At 44.6% G+C, this 19,336-nt stretch overlaps 2 protein-coding genes across 13 annotated transcripts in view; one reads left to right on the forward strand and one right to left on the reverse strand.

Annotated features, from left to right (window-relative positions):
* Positions 1-554: 554 nt before the first annotated feature.
* Positions 555-11,443, reverse strand: QTRT1 (queuine tRNA-ribosyltransferase catalytic subunit 1). Of its 3 annotated transcripts, none has more exons than XM_074203409.1 (11): positions 10,907-11,443; positions 9,337-10,419; positions 9,191-9,259; positions 8,777-8,915; positions 7,977-8,055; positions 2,847-2,962; positions 2,519-2,657; positions 2,120-2,195; positions 1,919-2,028; positions 1,751-1,838; positions 555-846 (listed from the first exon to the last, which is right to left on the reverse strand). In XM_074203409.1, the coding sequence occupies exons 2-11, from the start codon at positions 9,619-9,621 to the stop codon at positions 694-696; spliced, it is 1,254 nt and encodes a 417-aa protein (XP_074059510.1). In that variant the 5' UTR covers positions 9,622-10,419; positions 10,907-11,443; the 3' UTR covers positions 555-693. The 3 variants fall into 3 exon arrangements, with proteins under 3 accessions (XP_074059510.1, XP_074059509.1, XP_074059508.1); XM_074203408.1 differs by having other exon boundaries at positions 9,337-9,888; positions 10,264-11,443; XM_074203407.1 differs by having other exon boundaries at positions 9,337-11,443.
* The window catches only part of DNM2 (dynamin 2), an 85,567-nt gene continuing 76,918 nt past the window's right edge, over positions 10,688-19,336 (forward strand). For 6 of the 10 annotated variants that reach the window (XM_074203403.1, XM_074203404.1, XM_074203406.1 and 3 more), the window contains exon 1: positions 10,689-11,370. In XM_074203403.1, coding sequence (XP_074059504.1) covers positions 11,210-11,370 — 161 coding nt within the window. In that variant the 5' untranslated portion in view covers positions 10,689-11,209. Of the gene's footprint in view, positions 11,371-19,336 lie in introns of all 10 variants that reach the window. The other 4 variants (XM_074203405.1, XM_074203398.1, XM_074203400.1 and 1 more) reach the window with 1 other exon arrangement.

Below are 19,336 nucleotides of genomic sequence, written 5' to 3' on the forward strand. Positions count from 1 at the left end.
CTTAAGGATCACAGATTGAGCTGACTGTACCCTATGACACTATCTAGTCTCCCAATGCTGCACTGCAAATTTTCTATGCATCTCTCCTTGATCCCTATCACATTCCCCACAGCAGTTAAAAACTTTCTCTAGTTCCCTAAAAGATGGCCTTACTTCCTACTTCACTATGAAGATTGAGAGCAGCAGATGTGAGCCCCCTACACTCTGTTTCTGCCCTAACCTCTCCTTTTTCCCTCCTTAGTCAAAACCAGCTCTCCATCTTAAATCTTAACTCCTTTCTCCATTAGGATCTTCTTGCTTCATCCATCATTCTTTCATTTTTTCCCCTATTTATTTGAACATTCCTTTTTTCTTAAGTTTTGAGTTCCAAATTCTCTCTCCTATCCCTTCTCCCACTGAGAAGGAAAGTAAAAAGACATCAATCATACACGTGATATCATATAAAACACAGCTTTCTTGTAGAGTGGCTGAGGGTAGGAGGAACAGACCCAGATCTATCCCCCCTTGTAGGTGGGAGGGAAACCCAAAGAAATCTACACAAACACATGTTATTAAAAAAAAAAGGACTTCAGTCTTTACTTTGGGACCTGGGTCAACAATAAAGACCCCTTTAACTCTTGGGGACAATGCTCCTATCCCTGGAGCCCCCTATATATCAGAAGCAAGGCTCTCCTTGAGGACTGGGATGGGTAATCAGCTTAAAGAGATGCCAACCGACTCTAGGGCTTCCACAGCCCAGGCTGGGCAGCGCCTGAACTCCCCATACATGGTCTTCATGAAGTCTCGAACAAAGTCTGGGAAACGTTGCTCCATGATGCTGGTCCGGATAGCATCCATCAGCCACAGCTAGTGTGTGTGTGTGGTTGTGTGTATGTTGGGGAAGGGGAGAGAGATGGAAAACAGAGGAAATGTCAGTCACAACCCCCAGAACAGATGTGGGGAGACCTTGAGTCTCATGGGTTCCAATGCCACTTCTTATACCTCTATGTGACCTTGGTAAGTCCTTAGTTTCAGCTACTTCATCTAAAAAATGGAGGGGTTGGACTAGAAAAGGCCCTAGGTTCTATGATCCATGAACAATAATGGGCACTTAACGTGGTGCTTGGAAACTCAACAGTGCTGTGCAAAGGTCATTTACTCACTCAGCTATTGAGAAGGCCACAGTGCAAAGAGAAGGGAACTGGCCAGCTTAACAGTCTTCTCAGTCCCCGGCAAACACAATGTCCTTTAAAGATATTTCTTGGGGTCTCTCCCTTCCTCCTTCTAGAAAATGTTTAGTTTTCTAGAGATCCAGATACCTGGACTCACATTCTACCTCTGAACCTTCTCTGTGGAACAGCTTCATGATGAGTTTTTCTCATCTGTTAAAATGAGCTGCCCTCAATGGCTGCTCACAGTTATCCAAAGCTCTAAAGAATTGTGTGCTATTAAGTCACTTAAGCTCTTTACGTCTCAGAATATAAAACTGGGGTAGAGGGTGGACACCTCTAAACTCTCTTACAATTCTAAATTCTCTGATCCTATGATTGCTCCTCCCCATCCACACTTCCAGATGTTCCGCTAGTTGTGTGACTTTTGGCAAGTTCTTGTCCCTTTCTGAACCTCAGTTTCCTCAACTATAAAATGATGCCCAAGGTCCCTTGCCAAATAGAGCTGAAAGCCTAGGACCCTGTCAAGTCATGACCTATGGAGGTAAATGAGATTCTCCAGACACTGGAAAAAGAAGCAGAATATTTTGAAGGTGATCTACCTGGTAGGCAATGTTGTGTATGGTGACATGATGCAAAGCAGCTGTGTTGTTGCTGTGTAGTAAAGCATGAAGGAAGGCCCGGGAATGTCTGAAAGACAGGAAAGGGTGACAGTCCTTTCCTGGACAGTCCTGCTCCCCTGCCACCCACCTTCCCTGATTCCTCCATACCTCTGACAGGTGGGGCATGTACAAGCCTCATCAATGGGCCGGAAATCCTTTGCAAACTTCTTCTTCTTCAGCTGGAGGTTCCCTGTGGCAATGAGGGCAGACCCAAAGCGCTGGAGGGAAGAAAAGAGAGAGCTGGTCCTGGCCCTCACCCACTCCCTCAAGCCATCTCTGACCCAGTTCAGCCCACCTGCCAAGTCTCACCGCCGTGCGTGTGGGGAAGACACAATCAAACATGTCACAGCCCAGGGCAACACAGACTACTAGATCAGTCGCGTAGCTGTTGGGGGGCAACAAGACGACAAGAGGCAGCAGACAGAAATCAACCCTCTCTACACATACACACAAGCCCTTCTTCCTTCCCTACTCACCCCTCACACAAGCTCTCCTTGCTTATTCCCAATTCCTGCTATGGATTTGCACCCCCCCCACCAAGTGTAAGGAGAAGAGAAAGATGTTCAAGAGAGGCCAAGGGCCTTCCCTCTCCCATATGCATCAATTCTGGTCCCAATCCTCCTCCTGCTCCAGAAACAGGGAACACATCTCCCTGCCAGACCAAAATGTCCAAGGTTTTTGGTTCTACTTCAATAGATACCCCCTTACCCAACACCCATAAGGTAGCGTGGCTTCTCCCGAGGCAGTCGGTCTGTGCTCAGTGTCACCATCTTCCAGAATTGTTCCTTACTCTCACCCCCACTCAGCCCCCCAATGGCAAAGCCTGGTACATCCCTCTTTGTCATCTCTGGGAAGGGGGAACAAAGAAAGGAATGTCACAGTCTCTCCAGTCCCTTTTGAAAGGTGGCAGGGGGAGCTCCTATTCTGTCCTATCCTCCTCCCAACTTTCCTTGGGAAACACAAGCTCTGTGGGCTGGAAAAGAAACCTTCATCCCATGTACTTTTCCTAAATGCCCAGGATCCTGGGGGTACTCACCTTCAAGGCACTTGCTCCGCAAAACAGGATCCAGACCACCCTGGATGATGGCAAATAGGTTTTGTTGGTCAGGTCGTCGATTGGCCAAGATGCACCGGTCTAGCCAGCGGATGGACCTGCAAGGACCACTCAGCCTTCAGAGACTCTGGACCAAAGACCAGAACCCTCTGGGGAGCAGTGGCCTCAATAATGTCTCTATTGCTAGTCATTCAACTAATACAAATCAGTGTTGTGAAAACAATCAACAAGTACTATGTAGGACTGTCCTCAAGGACAGATAAGGTAGACAGTATGCTTAGAAGCAAGTATATATGGGATATATGCAAAAAGAACATAAGGTAGCTTTGAGAGAGGACTGGAGCAGCTGGAGGGACCCAGCAAAGGCTTCAGGGAGAAAGATTTGTTGGAGCTGAGCCCTGAGAGAAACCAGAGATACCAAGGGACAAGAGTGAGGAAGAAAACCATTCCAGGCATGGGGGGACAAGTAGAACAAATACATTAATTTGAGTAGCATCCTATGTGCACAATAGCAAGGGAGCTAATAAATTGAGACTAAAATGCACAGAGAGGAGTAAAGTGTAAGAATACCCAAAAGGCAAGAAGTCAGCTTAGAAGAATGACCTTTAAATGCCAGAAAAAGGAGGGGGGGGGGTGACAGAATCAGAAGTGCCCTTTGGAAAACCACTTTGGCAAACAGATAAGAAGATGGAATTACAGAAGGGGGAAATTAGGCAGAGAGAGCAATTAGGTGATAATCAGGCAAGAGGTGGCATCTATGAGGATAGAAGAAGATATATTATGTGGAGAATCAAAGATGTAGCAAAGGACTAGATGTGAGTGAGGCAAGGAATACAGGAAGGCACCAAGCTTGCAAACTGAAGGAAATGAAAAGACAGTGGTGGCCTTGACAGTTTTCAGGATATTCAGAAGAGGATTAAGTTTGGGGAAAAATAGAAAGTTCTACTTTGGTATGAGGTTGAAAAGCTTCCAAAACATCACAAGACCTAATAAGCAGTTCATGAACTGTAGCCTAGGGGAAAAACTAGTATTGCACAGGCAAACCTGGAAACCATCTGTGGAGCAATGCTAATAGAATCCATAGGAACTGAGACCACCAAGTGAAAGAGGGTAGAAAGAAAAAGAAAGGGAGTCCAGGACAGTGGTAGCAGTGAAGTCAGGAATACCTTGAGAGGAGACAATGGTCTGCAGGGTCAAAGGCTGCAGTGAGTCAAGGAGCTATATGGGGGAAGAACCACAGCTTCAGTGACAAGAATTCATATTTCTGTTACAACTGCTCCTAAATCCTTTCTTCTCTGCATCTGTTCAGTGTGTCCTTCTAAGGTGATCACTCAGGTCTTCCCCCCTCCCCCACAAAAAGAGTAAGGCATATATATTTCCACATGGAAAATCCCACAGGAAATACCAAGAAAAAAATCAAATGGAATTTGCATTATATCAAGGGAAATAACATGAATATAGTATTCAAAAAAATATTAAATATAAGGTATGTTTCCCCTCCTCCAAGGAAGAAAGGGATCATTCTCCCTTCCCAAAGACACAAATGTAGAGAATGGACTGAATATATAAAAAAAATACAAGGTACATTTTTCTCTTTCCTCCAAGGAAGAAGTGGCTCATCTCCTTCCCATTGTTTCCAATTCTGTTTTGTTTTTTGTTTTTGCAAGGCAAATGGGGTTAAGTGGCTTGCCCAAGGCCACACAGCTAGGTGTCTGAGACCGAATTTGAACCCAGGTACTCCTGACTCCAGGGCTGGTGCTTTATCCACTATGCCACCTAGCCGCCCCTTATTATTTCCAATTCTATCCTGTCCTCCAAGAGTTCACCTTTTCAAGCAGCTTATGATCAAAGATAGAGAACATTATAAAAAACAAACTGGATAATTTTGATTACTTTAAATTAAAAATATTAAAAGGAATGTAATAGTTGGGAAATAAATTTTACAACTAGTATTTCTGATGAACGATTCATTTCTAAAATATATAGAGAATTGAGTCAAATTTATTAAAAAATAAGTCATTCCTCAATTGATAAATGGTCAAAGGATATGGAAAGGCAATTCTCAGACAAGGAAATCAAAGCTATCTAAAGTCATAAATCATTATTGATTAGAGAAATGCAAATTAAAACATCTCTGAGGGACCACCTCACACCTATCAGATTGGAAAATATAACTAGAAAGGAAAATGATCAATACTGGAGGGGATGTGGGAAAATTGGGACACTAATGCATTGCTGGTGGAGTTGTGAATTAATCCAAACTTTCTGGAGAGCAATTTAGAATTATGCCCAAAGAGCAATAAAACTGTGCATACCCTTTGACCCAGCAATACTACAGGGTCTGTATCCTGAAGAGATCCTGGAAAAGCATAAAAAAAAAAAATCACAAATAGATAAAAAATATTCAAAGTAGCTCTTTTTTTGTAGTGGCAAAGAATTGGAAATTGAGGAGACGCCCATCAGTTGGGGAATGGTTGAACAAATTGTGGTCTAAGAATATGATGGAACCCTATTGTTCCTTAAGAAATCACGAGGGGCAGGATTTCAGAAAAACCTGGAAAGATTTGCATGAAATAAGCAGAATCAATACTAACAAAAACATGAGGTGATGATCAACCATGATAGACCAGTTCATTAAAATAATCAGTGGTAATTTTAAAAGACTTGTGAGGGAAAATACTATCCATATCCAGAGGAGGACTCGTGGAGTTTATATGAAGACCAAAGCTTATTCTCTTCAATTTTAAAAGTCACCTTATGTATTATGTCATTTTTTTTCCTTCTAATGTTTTCTTTCTTCCATTTGGATTTGATTCTTCTCTCACAACATGATCAACATGACTACTGTTTAACGTGGTTATAAATGTACAGACTATATTAGATTGCTTTCTGTCAGGGGGAGGAGAGAAGGAAGGGAGGGAGGAAGAAAAATGGAAAACTGAAAAACTCAAAATAAAAAAAATGATTGGTAAAAACTACCATTGTATGTAGTTGGAAAAACAAATTTTTTTTTAAAAAAAAAGTTCACCCTTTCAATCAGTCCCTCTCATTTTTAAGCAAAGTTGCCTACATCTCCACCATTAAAGAACTAGTGAGAATGGGAAGGCCAGAAAAAAAGCACAGACAAGCTGGGCAGCTTTGAAAGGTACAGGCTGAAGAGAACATTGTACACATTAACAACATTGTGAGTTGACCATGATGGATGCAACTCCTCTCAGCAATCAGATTTAGGACAACTCTGGGAGACCTGTTATATACAATGCTGTCCTAACCAAACAAACAAAACCACAGAATCTGAATGAATACTATGTTCACATTTTTAACTTTTCCCTTCCTATTCTATGGTTTTCTTTCTTTTCCCTTGGTCCTAATTCCTCATACAGAAAATAAATAATAAGTAAATACAATAATGCAAGTATATGTTCAACTTTAATAGACTGTTCACCACTGAGGGGAAGGAAGTGGGAAGGAATATGAAAATGGATGAATACTGAAAAATTTTCATTGGAAAAATAAAGTTTTTAAAAAAAGCAGACTGTACATAATGGAGAGCTGCAGTTTTACCTACAATAACATAAAAGGGTACTGTATCTACTATGTATCTGAACTGTCTATTTTATTTGGTATTTATTAAGCTCAGAATAAAAATTTAGAGATAAACAAATTTTAAAGTTTTCGTTGAACCTAGCCACCCCATCAAGCTTCTTTTCCACAGTCAAAATCCAGGTAAGCCACCAGGTCTATGGTAAAGCCTTTTCTCAACCTTCATACATTCTTTTTTTGGCAAGGCAATGGGGTTAAGTGGCTTGCCCAAGGCCACACAGCTAGGTAATTATTAAGTGTCTGAGGCCAGAATTGAACTCAGGTCCTCCTGACTCCAAGGCCGGTGCTCTATCCACTGTGCCGCCTAGCTGTCCCAACCTTCATACATTCTTGATCTTGGTAATGCTGTTATCATCTCTTGCCCTAATTATAATAACCTCCCAATTAGTCAGTATGCTTCTAGGCTCTTCCCTCTTCAGTCTATTCTCCACATTGGCGCCAAAATCATTTTCGTAAAGTATAGATCACATTATGATATTCCCTGGTTCAAAAAACTTTAGTGAGGCAGCAGATCAATTGCTGGACCTGTAGTCAAGGAAGATCTGAGTTCAATTACAACTTCATATTCTGTTAGATGATGGAAGGAAGGAAGAAAAGAAAGAGGAGGGAGGGATGAAGGGAGGGAAGGAGTAAGGAAGAAAAGTTGGAAAAGAAGGGAGGGAGGAAGGATGGAAAGAAGGAAGAAAAGGGAAGAAGTGAGGAAAGGTGAGCTTCAGAGGTTCGCACTGCCCATTGTGATATTTAAAAATCTCCAAAAATCTGACTTCTAGCTTCCCTTCCAAACTGATCTTATTGCTCCCCTTCTGAAGCATAATCAGGCTGGCCTACTAGTTGTTCCTGAATCTGACCTCCATCTCCATGCCTTCACACAGGTTATCTATCCGGCATGGACTCTCTCCTGCCCTTAACTTCTTAGCTTCCTTTCCTTCAAGGAGCAGCAGAGGGGCCACCACTGCTCCATGAAGCCTTTTCCAATCTTGCCAGATATTAAAGATCTCTTCCTCTTCAACTTATCTTGTCTCTATTGAAGCAGGTCATTTCTAAGCAGACATAACATGTACATTTCTTGGTCCAGACCCATGATTTCATTGATGAGGTAACTCCCTCTACCAATGCAGCTCAGTCCTTGTTTGTTGAATTTTCAACAGTTGCCTCTACATTAGAGAGATGCAAGAAAAAAATGGGATTCTTAAAAATCCAACAGTGCAACAAGTGTTTGTTTGGTGCTAAGCCTCGGAAACAAAGACAAAAGTGAAATGGGCCAGCACTTCCATTCCGAACAAAATATATCTAAGTATATAAAATGAATACATGGAAGTTTTGAGATAGAAGTACCTGAGGATTTAGAATCATAAGGGACCTAGAGAGGCTCTAATTCAAGTCATTTTACAGAGGAGGTAAGCAAGTCCTAAAGAAGGGAGTGATTTGCCCAAGATCACACAGGCAGTGACTTCTCTGGGGTCGGGTGCCCTGAGTCCCCTTTCGGCCCCCAGCTTGGCCCCTCCTGACCTGTACATGGCTTCCTCCACTCGGGGGCCAGTCAGAGTGCTGCTAACCACATCATCCAGCTGCATGATGATGTCTGAGCCTGGAGAGAACGGTGAGGGAGAGAGTGAAGCTCAGATAATCTCTTCTTTGTGGGGGGAGGGATAGTGGGGGGGGGGGGGCTGGGAGGTTCAGTCAGAACAACCTTCTTCTTAGAACAAGGTGAAATCTAGAAAAAGGGTCCAGGAAATCTGCCCTCCCCATGGAACCAGAAAGGGGATGCTTTCTGATACCTTATCCAGACTCTGCTTGCCCCAGAAACTGATTTTTAATCCCAAAACTTCCTAGGATATTTTGTCAGTATTCTCCCACCCTACTCTGTATCAAATGCATCTTTTTTTTACATAACATATCCCAGTAAGCTCCTAGAGGCCAGGGATTGTATCCTCTAGGGGATTGTGATTCATACAAATAAATGACTTACGTTAATTGGGGGCAGAGAAGAAATGTTTTGATATATCATCCCATTTGTTCCTCACAACTCTTCAAGGCAACCCAGGCAAACAGAGGTTAAGTGACTTACCCAGGGTCGTACAAACTAGGAAGTTCTTGCGGACTGGAATTCGGTCTGCTATTGCCAGCTAGTAGAAGACTAACAAAACACTTCACTTAAGGAAATAATGCCAGAGGTGGCAGAAGCGACCTGACCAGTCACTCAGCTAGAAAATACCAGAGCTGAGGGGTCTACTCCTGATCTCAGCCCCCCCCTCCCCTTCAGGAGAAAGGTGCCAGCCTCTAGCTCCTGTGCCCCAGCCAGGGCTCACCCAGGGCATTCTGAATCTCCACAGACTTCTCCGGGCTCAGCAGGATCTCGGCCCCATCGTAGGGGGAACGGAATCGCACTCCTTCCTCCGTCACCTCCGACAGAGCCAGCAGGGACACCATTTGGAAGCCGCCGCTGTCCTGGGGGTGACACTCCTGTGAGCTGGCCATCCTCAAGGCCAAGCCCTTCGTTTTACAGGGTGCCCCCCCCATCCTGGGCTCCTTTCATCCCAGCCCCCCCAGGCCCTGCTTCAGAGTTTACAAAATGTTTTCTCCGAGACCAGCCGAGAAGGCCCGGGTTCTGTTTTTTGTTGTTGTTTTTATACAGTGAAAAAAGTGGCCCTTCAGGAAGGGCTGCCAGGGCCTTTTCCACGCAGGCTTTTCCCAGTGCCCCCCAGTGAGGGGTGCAGACCCACCGTGAGGAGGTTTTGGTTCCAGTTCATAAAGCCGTGGAGCCCCCCCGCCTTCCGGATGAGCTCGGGACCCTGGGGAGGAAGGCAGCACGTGAGGCCGGCCCGGGCTCCCCGCTCGCGCCCAGCCCGGCCCCGAGCCGCGGCCTCACCGGCCTCATGCCCAGGTGGTACGTGTTGCCCAGGCAGATGCGGCAGCCCAGGCCGCCCAGCTGCGCCGCCGTGACTCCCTTCATGGTCCCTTGGGTGCCCACGGGCATGAACACCGGCGTGGCCACGGCGCCGTGCGGCAGGAGCAGCTCGCAGGCCCGCGCCTTGCTGCGGCCGCACTCGGCCAGCACCCGCAGCCTCAGGGCCGCGGGGACCCGGGTCGCCGCAGCCGCCGTCTCGGGGCCCTCCGAGCGCCTCGTGGCTTCCGGCTCCCCGGGCGCCGCCATGCCGGAGCGCGGTCACGTGGCGGAAGGCGTCCCGTCACCACGGCAACGGACTGGCGGGGCTCCGGGGCAGGCCCGCCTAAGTTCATCGTCATTGGAACCTCGGCGTTCGGATTCCGGACTTGGGCCGCGAGTCCTCCGACTCCGCCCGTTCTGCACGTACTGCTTTGGGCTCAATGCGGAAGCCGGCGCCAGGACTTGCGTCACTGAGGTGCGCCGCGCTGGGAATTGTAGTTTTCTGCTTTGACAGACTACTCCCGGAAGGCCTACCTAGAAAAGGAGGCAGGCGTGTGAAGACTCCAAGTCCGGGGATCCTTAAGTAAAAGCTATCCGTATGCGTCATAAGACGTGCGCAAACGGGTCATAAATGTTTCGCTAAAACCGAACCAAGGATCGTCCTGGGAATTGATGGGTTTCTTTTCCCTGCTACCGCTCTCCAAAGACTGGATAACAGTCAACCGATTGTTGTTTAGAAATTATGAGAAAGATGGTTTAGAAAAGGAGGAGAGCGGGGGGGGGGGGGGGGGGTCATGTCATAAGGAACAAGTCCGTAGGAGAGCAGCTGGTTGGAAAATTAAGAACCTCTTGTGAGGTGGATGAGGTTGCTGAGGTCAGGATGTCCAAAGCAGGGTGGAAAATGATCACCTCTCGAAAATAAGTGATGCCCGTTCGGGGATGAGTTGAACTATATAGTTTTATCTTTATCCGTTCTCATTTAAAGATTCCTGGCTAATTTTGCCGCTTTGGTAGGAAATCTTGATTTCGTCCAGCAGGGGACGCTCATTTTCTCAGGAAGCCCTTCTAAATCACAATTAGAAATCGAGAAGCCTAAGCGTCAACCAATAAGAGCAAAGAGCTAAGCTGATCGACGGATAAAGTTCTCAATTACAGTCAATCTTTAGCTGGGAAGTACCGCCCCATTTCTTGTTCTAGATAACCGATAGAGTGACAGTTCTTTTGGCCAACGGAATAACGTAAAGGATCGGGCTACTGTGACGTAACCGCATTTATTTGCCAATCGCATTTGATTTGGTGGGTGGAGTCCGCCACGATCACTGGCTTAGCGATCAGACAGGCAGGTAGTCGCCTCAATGAGAATGCGAAGTTCTTTTAAACTAGGCGGAACCAGTATGCCGTTTCCCAAAACACCGCCCCCGGCGTTGACAACCAGGTTCCTCCACCTATTGGGTCTGGGACATAGTGACAGTTCCCTCATCCAATGAATTTTCGAGCAAGGAAAAGGGGGCTAGGCCATTTTCGCCCTCCTCCAGGCTCGGTAGGCCCGTACCTCTGCTCCATTGGCTTTTGGTCGAGAGCGACGGGGCCGGCGGCCAGTGAGCGGAGGGCTGGATGGTTTGGGGCCAAGTATCGGCTGGGAGGCCCGGCCCCGGTTGCGTGTGGGGCGGGAGGTCGCTGGGGTCGGGTGTCGCCTGAGAACCGGATGAGGCGGCGACTCTGAGGCGAAGTTTGGAGTCGGGAGTTGGGCTGAGTCCCGGAGGAGCAACCGCCGGCGCGCGGGGCAGGGTCGTTGGGAGGCCGGGGAGGCCTCGCGGGCCGCGAGGGCCGAGCCGCCGCCGCCGCCGCCGCCGCCATGGGGAACCGCGGGATGGAGGAGCTGATCCCGCTGGTGAACAAGCTGCAGGACGCCTTCAGCTCCATCGGGCAGAGCTGCCACCTGGACCTGCCGCAGATCGCCGTGGTGGGCGGCCAGAGCGCCGGCAAGAGCTCGGTGCTCGAGAACTTCGTGGGCCGGTGAGTGTCGGGCGGCGGGACCAGGGCGCTCCCCCGCCCCGCGGGGCCCTGGGCGCGCCCGGCCGCGCCGCTTGCGTCAGCCTCGGGCACAGCCGCCGGCGGAGCGGGCGCGCGTGGAGGGCGCGAGGGGCCCGGGGGGCTCCGGGGTCGGCCAGCCGGAGGGCGCCGAGGGCGCTGCTGGGCGCGGGGCGGCGCCCCGGACCTCCTGCCCCGCCTGAGCCAGGCCTCGACTAGAGGCCGCTCCTCGGCCCCCGGCTGGGCCGCGGCTCAGAGACTGGATCCGGGGGTTGCGAGTGGCCCGGGGGGCCGCTTTCCAACAGAGTGGAGCCTTGCGCCCCTCCTCGCCCATTGCCCGTGCCAGAGCGAAGCAGGAGCACATATGTCTTCCTTCCTTCTTCCTTCCTTCCCTTCCTTCCTTCTTCCTTCCTTCCTTCCTTCCAGAAGGGCTCTTGAGTCATGCGTGACTTCCCCATTCTGGGAGGGCAGCCTGACTGGTCATGTGTGCCCTGGCCTCCATCTGTGCAGAGCATCTTGGTGTGGCCCACATCTTCCTGGTCACCCACTCTATCTCCAGTCTAAGTTTACAGAGAAAACACTGTCTGTGCCAGCAGCAGTCCAGAAACCCAACTATCTAGTTGATAGTGTACCTTGAGAGCTTTGCAGAAAACTTTCAGACAGTCCCTGCAAAAATGTCATTTACTCAAAGTGTTAGGATTTGGGAGTTGATTTTTGCAGTTACAGACATTTTCTAGCCTAGAGTTTGACTTTTGGTGAAATCTTGGGAGCCCTTTGTATTAGTAATAACAATAGTTCCTTTATCCATCCAAAGGGGCGTGTGAGATGCATTAACTGTTGTTCAATAGTGGCCCACTCTTCCCTTACCGAATCACACCAGTGCTGTTCGTGGAGTTTTCATGGCAAAGAACTGGAATGATTTGTCATTTCTTTGTCCAGTGGATTAAGGCAAAGAGAAGTTAAGTGACTTGCCCAGGCTCACATTAGGCTGGATTTGAACTCAGATCTCCCTGATTCCAGACCCAGCACCCTATACAATGAACCCCCAAGTTGTCTCTGAAGTATATATTACAGACGTTATTCATTTGAAAGATAAGGAAGTCGGCCCAAAGATTACGTGACAGGTAGCTAATAAACAACTATCTCCAGTCCGGGGCATTTTTCATTATACTGTGTTGTTTTTCCATTCATTTGGCTGTACTGCCTTTCTTCCTTTCAGTGCTAAACAAGAAAACTGACTCAGGTTTGAAAACAGTTAAAATTTTAAAAATTCAAAAGTATCCTATTCTACAGGCAAATCATATTGAGGATTTTTTAAAGAATTAACCAAGTCAGTCAGTCTTATAATAATCCTGCACTGTCAGGTACAAGTTGCACATGAGTTGATGGTTTTTCTTATGGATTTTCTTTTGGCCTGGCATAGAGACATAATCCCATTAACTGGTGACTTGTTATTTAGAAGATGTCAGAAGGGTGACTTTGAATGGACCCACTTGGGTGGTTTTCAAATTTCTTCACTGTATGGGAGGGGCAGTATGTAGTGCTGATAAAAAGAGGTTCATTTCTTCTCCCTCCATACTCTCCCAGTGTTCACTTCTATCACTCAGCCCCACCTCCCTTGAGGACTCTTTACCTTAGCTGGTCTGAATGCATTAATTACACCATAGTTTTCACTTTATTTCTTCTTCATTAAACCAAAATAGCCAAGCTCTCCATTTTGGCCATCTTCAGACCTGGACCTGTAAACACCACCTCATTTATTTCAAAGATACAAGCTGTTATTCAGTTGTTTCAGTTGGATCCAAGTCTTCTTGAACCCATTTGAGATTTTTTAGGTGAAGTTACTGGAGTAGTTTGCTGTTTTCTTTCTCCAGATAAGGAAACCGAGGCAATCAGGGTTAAAGTGACTTGCCCAGGGTGTCACCGATACTTAAGTGTCAGCTGAGACCAGATTTGAATTCAAGAAAAGTCTTCTGGACTTCTGACCCAGCACTCTAAATATCTGTGTGCCACCTAGCTACCAATATTTCATTCAGTACCACCAGCCTAGTTCTGAATGATATTATAGCCTCCCAATGGGTCTTCCAAGACTCTTTTCTTTTCCAGTCAATTATTCACCTGCTTTGTCAAACTTGCATACATCATAGCCTCTGCCTAATAGCCTTCGTTGGTTCCCTATGTTCTGCTGGGTAGAGTTCCCATTCCTTAGCCAGACATTCAAGGTCTTCAGTATCTGTTGACTTTTTCAACTTTAGCTCTTACTAATTACTCTCCTCGTAAAGTATCTTAGGCACTAACCTACTACCTACCTTGGAGATCATCTGGTCTTGCTCTCTCTTTATAGATGAGGAGCCTGAAGCTCAAGAATACACAGTTCTCTTGACCAAGGTCCACAGGATTGTGGATTTGAACCCAGGTCCCCTGACTCCCTCAGTCTCATTTGATTTCCAACTACTATAACCTTTCTTTACACCCACAATTTCCTTCCTGACCCCTCTCCCCTGGAATTCTCACTCATCTAGGTCAGACATCGTCCCAGGAAATTCTTCCTTTCCTGCTGACCCCCAGGCCTCTTTAGTCTCCCATAATAATTTTGTTTGTGCCTTTCTAATGCACCCATCATGTATAATTTGATTTATCCCCAGATGGGAATGAAAGTTCATCTGTTGAAAGTGCTTATGTGAATCTGTGAGTCACTATTCTGTAGGGCAAAGAACATTGAACTGACTATGGAGCTTACCTCCTGAATATGGTTTTCTCTTAACTACTAACAGTTTGGTTACATTAAGCAAATCACTAAGCCTGTCTGGGCTCCTGTTTCCTCTTCTGAAATGAGGGAGTTAGACCAGACAATAAATATCTGAGATCTCTTTTAAATCTAACACAACTTTGTATGTAAATCCACTACCCCACCCCACATACACACATAAACATACACACCCTACTTGAAAGCAAAGGCCACTGTTCAAAAGGTAACCTAGGATACTACTTGTTGAAACATTTGATCATTTTAAAAGAATTGATTTGGAGACCAAGTCTTTATAAATTCTCTTTATTAAATAAAGGAAATTTCTTTCAATGAAAAGTAGTCCACTCAGTTGTCTACTTCTAGAGCAACCATTCCTTTTCTTTTTTTTCCAGTTATTTGTGCATGGTTGGGGGTGAGGGTGGGGTTTCCACATATCTTGAAGTTTGGCATTTTATCAAGCTAGAAAGCCCCTATTTTGTGCTAGGTTCTGTGGATACAAAGAAACAAAATACAATCCCTGTTCCCGTGAAGCTCAAATTCTCTCGGGGAAGACAACATAAATGCTATCTACCGAAATCAGGTGATTGAGGGGAGGGGTCTTAGTGGTTGAGGATTAGAAAATGCTTCCAACTTCATAGAAATTGGTGCCTACTACATACATTTCGAGTTAAAAATTTTTTTCTTATGTATTTTTTTTCCTATCTCATGATTTTCTTTCTTTTCCCTTAATCCTAATTCCTCATACTGAATGACTAATCTGTAAACAAACACAAATGTATATGTACAATATTCACCTGACTCTTCACCCTTGAGGGGAGGGGGATGGGAAGGAAGGGTAGAAGGAAATTATGTAGCTTAAAAATGTGTATATGTATGTGGATGAATGTTGAAAAACTTTTATAACATGTAATTGGAAAAATAAAATATCAATTAAAAATTTTAAAAAAAGAAATTGGTTACCTAGACTGAAATTTGAAGGAAAAGAGGGATTCAAGGAGATAATAATGAGGAAGGCCTGCATTTATTAGGAAATAAAGTTCAAGGAATTCTAAGAAGGGCTGACTGGACCAGTAACTTTTGTGAAAGGGAGGACTGTGAATTAAAAGGGCCAAGTTGTGAGCACTTTAAATGCCAAACAGAAGAGTTTCTATTGCATTCAGTTTGATTAGGGGGGAGTGCCATGGTCAGACCTAAACTTTTAAGAAAATTCCACTGATTGCTGTATGATCCTCATGTATGCTGATAACTTTTAGGGTTCTCAGCATATATACAGCTGCCTTGACTCACCTTTGCTTTAGCCCTTTAACCTTATAGTTATAATTTTTTAAAAATAGGGCTGACTTTTTTATACCTTTAGTAAAAAATTGAAGCTTATTGTATGTTTCTGCTATCCTGGTATGTGGAAATATACATAGTTTTCTCAGCAATGATATACTAATTAAGAAAGTATATAAAATTAATTTTAGGCTTAGAGCTAATTTGAGTGCCTAGGGTTATTCAGTAAAATAAATGGCTCTAGAGCAACACAATCTCCTCAACTTTATCAAGATTTTCTTCTTGTTTGAGTGTCAGATTTTTCATACCAATGTGATATTTTCTGAATGATTGGTCAGAAGGGACTTTTTTGAGGTGACCTGAAACTGTTGGCTATTTTGCTTCTACTTTATTCTCATTAATGTTTGTGATTTCAGGTAGGGGGAGTGATTATGAAGTCCTTAGATGACTTGGGTACCCATTCTATAAGGATTCCTGCTTCAGGTTCATTCTCAAAATTTATTTGATCAGGACCTGTAAATGTCACTTCTTAGTAAATGTGGATTTTGTTCTCTAACAAAGTGTGTTTCTTGTACATTGGGGTTGTCCAAAATGCCACCCCCTGTGGGTTTACTAAGTAGTTTAGTAAAGGAAGGGCAGAGCTCTCACTGAAATGGCAAATCAAAATATATTGTCTATTGTGCCAATAAAAACTTAAGGGGGGGGGCAGCTAGGTGGCGAAGTGGATAAAGCACCAGCCTTGGAGTCAGGAGGACCTGAGCTCAAATCCAGCCTCAGACACTTAATAATTACCCAGCTGTGTGGCCTTGGGCAAACCACTTAACCCCATTGCCTTGCAAAAAGCCTAAAAAAATAAAAATAAAAAAATAAAAACTTACGGTTGGACAACTCTGTTGTAGATGACAAGTGAAAAACTCTTCATAGCCCTATGAAATACTTTTTTCTTTTTGAAAGATGATTTGAGGAGGCAGTTTATCAAATAGGATCATACTTTGAAAGTAATTTGCATCTGGGTTGCATGTTAAGTTGCCTAGGATTAGCACAACTTTGAATTAAAGTGACAAAATTATAGGCATTTCAAGTGGTTTAAAAATGGAAACATCCACTAACCTTTCATTTATACTGGATCTGAAAAGCACTACTATAATTAAAAGCCCATTTAGTGTGAAAGCTTTAGAAAATGAAACCTTTATTAAGAGATATTTATAGGGTATTGCCTGCAAACTTTAGGATTTTTTTTAATGACTTTATCAAATTTGCACACAAGATTAAGACAACCTCTTTGAGCTTTCAGTTTCTTTATCTGTAAAGTGGGAATAATTTGCACCTTTCCTACCTACTTCCCAGGGATGTAGTAAGATTCACCTGAGATCATGTGCATAGAGTTCTGCAAGCCTTAGTGTTAAGGTCAGATGATAATGTTAAAAAGCAATGCTTCTTCTTATAGCATTCTCTTCCTCCTTGTTTTTCCCTACTGTTAATGATTGCTTGCCCTTGGGTCAAGATTCCTGCTTGGGATCCTACCTCATTCTAGCTAAAACTTGTACATTAGAATACAGTGGTAGTTTGCCAGTTAACAGTGCAGGAACTGGATTCCCCTGCAGAGCATTTGATGAGTAGTTTACCTCCAGCTATGATCTCTTATTTGGCTACACTCTTTGGTTCCAAAAAACTGTTGCTGCACAAAAAAAAAAAAACTATCTTCAAGGCATGGTGGATTTTTGTAGGACTTTTCAGGTAGACTACTGTGGGCCAATGGGAGGTTAGACAAAGGGATCTCACTCTGACTTGGACAATATGTGTGGGGTTGTCAACCTGACCAAGGCAGTAGACCCTTTGAAGGAAGCCAGACAAAAGAGACCAGTACCTTTCACTGGTGGTTTTTTTTGCAAGACCATCAAGTCTTTTTTTGAGACTGGTTGCTGAGTTTATTGTCTGGTAAGAAATGATGTCTATGTTTCTCTTCCTAATTGATTGTAGTGCTTATCATGTACACTTCATTTAACATGGGCTTTTGCCTTTGGTAAAAGCATTGCCTGGGACAGTGGAAAGATAACCTGGACTGCAGAAAAAGAAAGGCTCAGGTTCAAGTGCAGATCACTTACTTAACTTTCTTATCCAATTTCTCTCTAAAATAGGAATGATTATATTGATGATGTTTGTCCTTCGTTCTTAAAGAAGACTTGAAATCAGGGAGATGATGTCATAACAAGCTCATGAATTGAATTTAAGGAGGTTATGCTTAAGTCACCAACCTCACTTTCTCCTCTAGAGCCATCTGAGTTCCAGCAGCCAAATATGGATCAGGATGACTAGAAACAGCCTTGGATTCAGGATAGTCAGGGTTAAGTGACTTGCACAAGGTCACACAGCTAGTAAAGTATCAAGTGTCTGAGGTCACATTTGAACTCATGCCCTCCTGACTCCAGGGCTAGTGCTCTGTCCACCAAACTGCCCTGCCTCACAAACCAGTGAGGAAAATCTCAAAAAGTAGTCTATATAAAGTGCGTTTCAAACCTTAAGACAGTTTTTAAATGTCCATTATTAATAACCTTTTTAAATTAAAAGTAAAATGTGAATACTTTGAAGGTAGTATCTTTGTATTTCAGGCTATAATAGGCACTTAATCAATTGCTTGTTTGATTGGATAGAGATCTGTCTCTTTTGGTCTCCCATCATCTCCGGGCCTTACTGAAGTAACCCATTTGAGCAGTTGCTGCTACTCCCCAGTTTACCTAGAGAGATTGGTAGAAAGACTAGGAGTGGGTATGGCTAGGGATCCTATCTGCACCTGGGATTTCTTCTGAATGGGAAACACCTTCCTGGGGAAACTTCACCTCTGCAGAACTCTACCATGGTTTCTAGAACACTGAGAGAGTTGAGTGATATTGTATGGGAATACAAAGAAAGGCAAAGAACAGTCTCAGCCCTCCAGGAACTCCCAGTAGAAGGAGAAAAACCATCTGCAGACAACTATAAACAAGCTGTAAACAGAATATATTAAAAATCATCAGTGGCAGCTAGGTAGTATAGTGGATAGATTACTGGCCCTGGAGTTAGGAGTTCAAATCCAGCCTCAAACAATAATTAACTCAGCAACCAGTCTCAAAAAAGACTTGATGGTCTTGCAAAAAAATCAACAGTGAAAGGTACTAGTCCCTTCTGTCTGTCTTCATCAGAGGGTCACTAACTGCCTTGATTGGGTTGACAACCCCATACATATTGTCCAAGTCAGAGTAAGATCTCTTTATCCCACAGCCTTGAGAGCAGACTGGGGAGTGGGAAAAGAATGAGGAGTTGAGGATGACACCTTAGTTTTAAGCCTGGGTGATTGAGCCCTTGAAAGTAATAGATTCTTGAGGTTTGTCCTTCATTCTTTTTTTTTTTTTCTGCAAGGCAATGGGGTCAAGTGGCTTGCCCAAGGCCACACAGCTAGGTAATTATTAAGTGTCTGAGGTCGGATTTGAACTCAGGTACTCCTGACTCCAGGGCCAGTGCTCTAGCCACTGCACCACCTAGCCACCCCTTTGTCCTTCATTCTTGAAGAAGACCATGACATCAGGAAGGTGATGCCATGACAAGCCGTGAATTGGATTTGAGTGGGGGGGGACTGTGCAAAGAAAGAGGGGAAGGGTTTGACAGGGTCAAAGAGTGAGCATGAAAATTGGAATGAAATATACCATAGGTTGAGAGACTAATCCAAATGGGACTTTTCATCCAAGCCTAGCTACACTGGCAGCAAAGGTGTGGAGAATATACTTTTACAGTCAACAAAAATGCAATTCCACAAACAAAGCACTTATACAAGGAAAGGAGCATGGATTCCACTAGCTGATAAAAATAAGATCTGACAGAATGAAGGCAGGTATTAATGGGAGTGCCTACAAAGGCTTCCTGTTAGAGGTGAAGCCTGAAGTAAATCTAGAA

This window comes from Macrotis lagotis, chromosome X (assembly GCF_037893015.1).
Source record: "Macrotis lagotis isolate mMagLag1 chromosome X, bilby.v1.9.chrom.fasta, whole genome shotgun sequence".
Taxonomy (NCBI): Eukaryota; Metazoa; Chordata; class Mammalia; order Peramelemorphia; family Peramelidae; genus Macrotis; species Macrotis lagotis.

Coding starts and splice junctions, on each gene's coding strand:
- QTRT1 (XM_074203409.1), bottom strand. CDS start 9,621: ATGGCGGCGCCCGGGGAGCCGGAAGCCACGAGGCGCTCGGAGGGCCCC. Junction 2,963..7,976: donor GTGGAGGAAGCCATGTACAG/GTCAGGAGGGGC, acceptor TGGTCCTTGCAG/GTCCATCCGCTGGCTAGACC. Junction 1,839..1,918: donor ACATGCCCCACCTGTCAGAG/GTATGGAGGAAT, acceptor CCTGTCTTTCAG/ACATTCCCGGGCCTTCCTTC.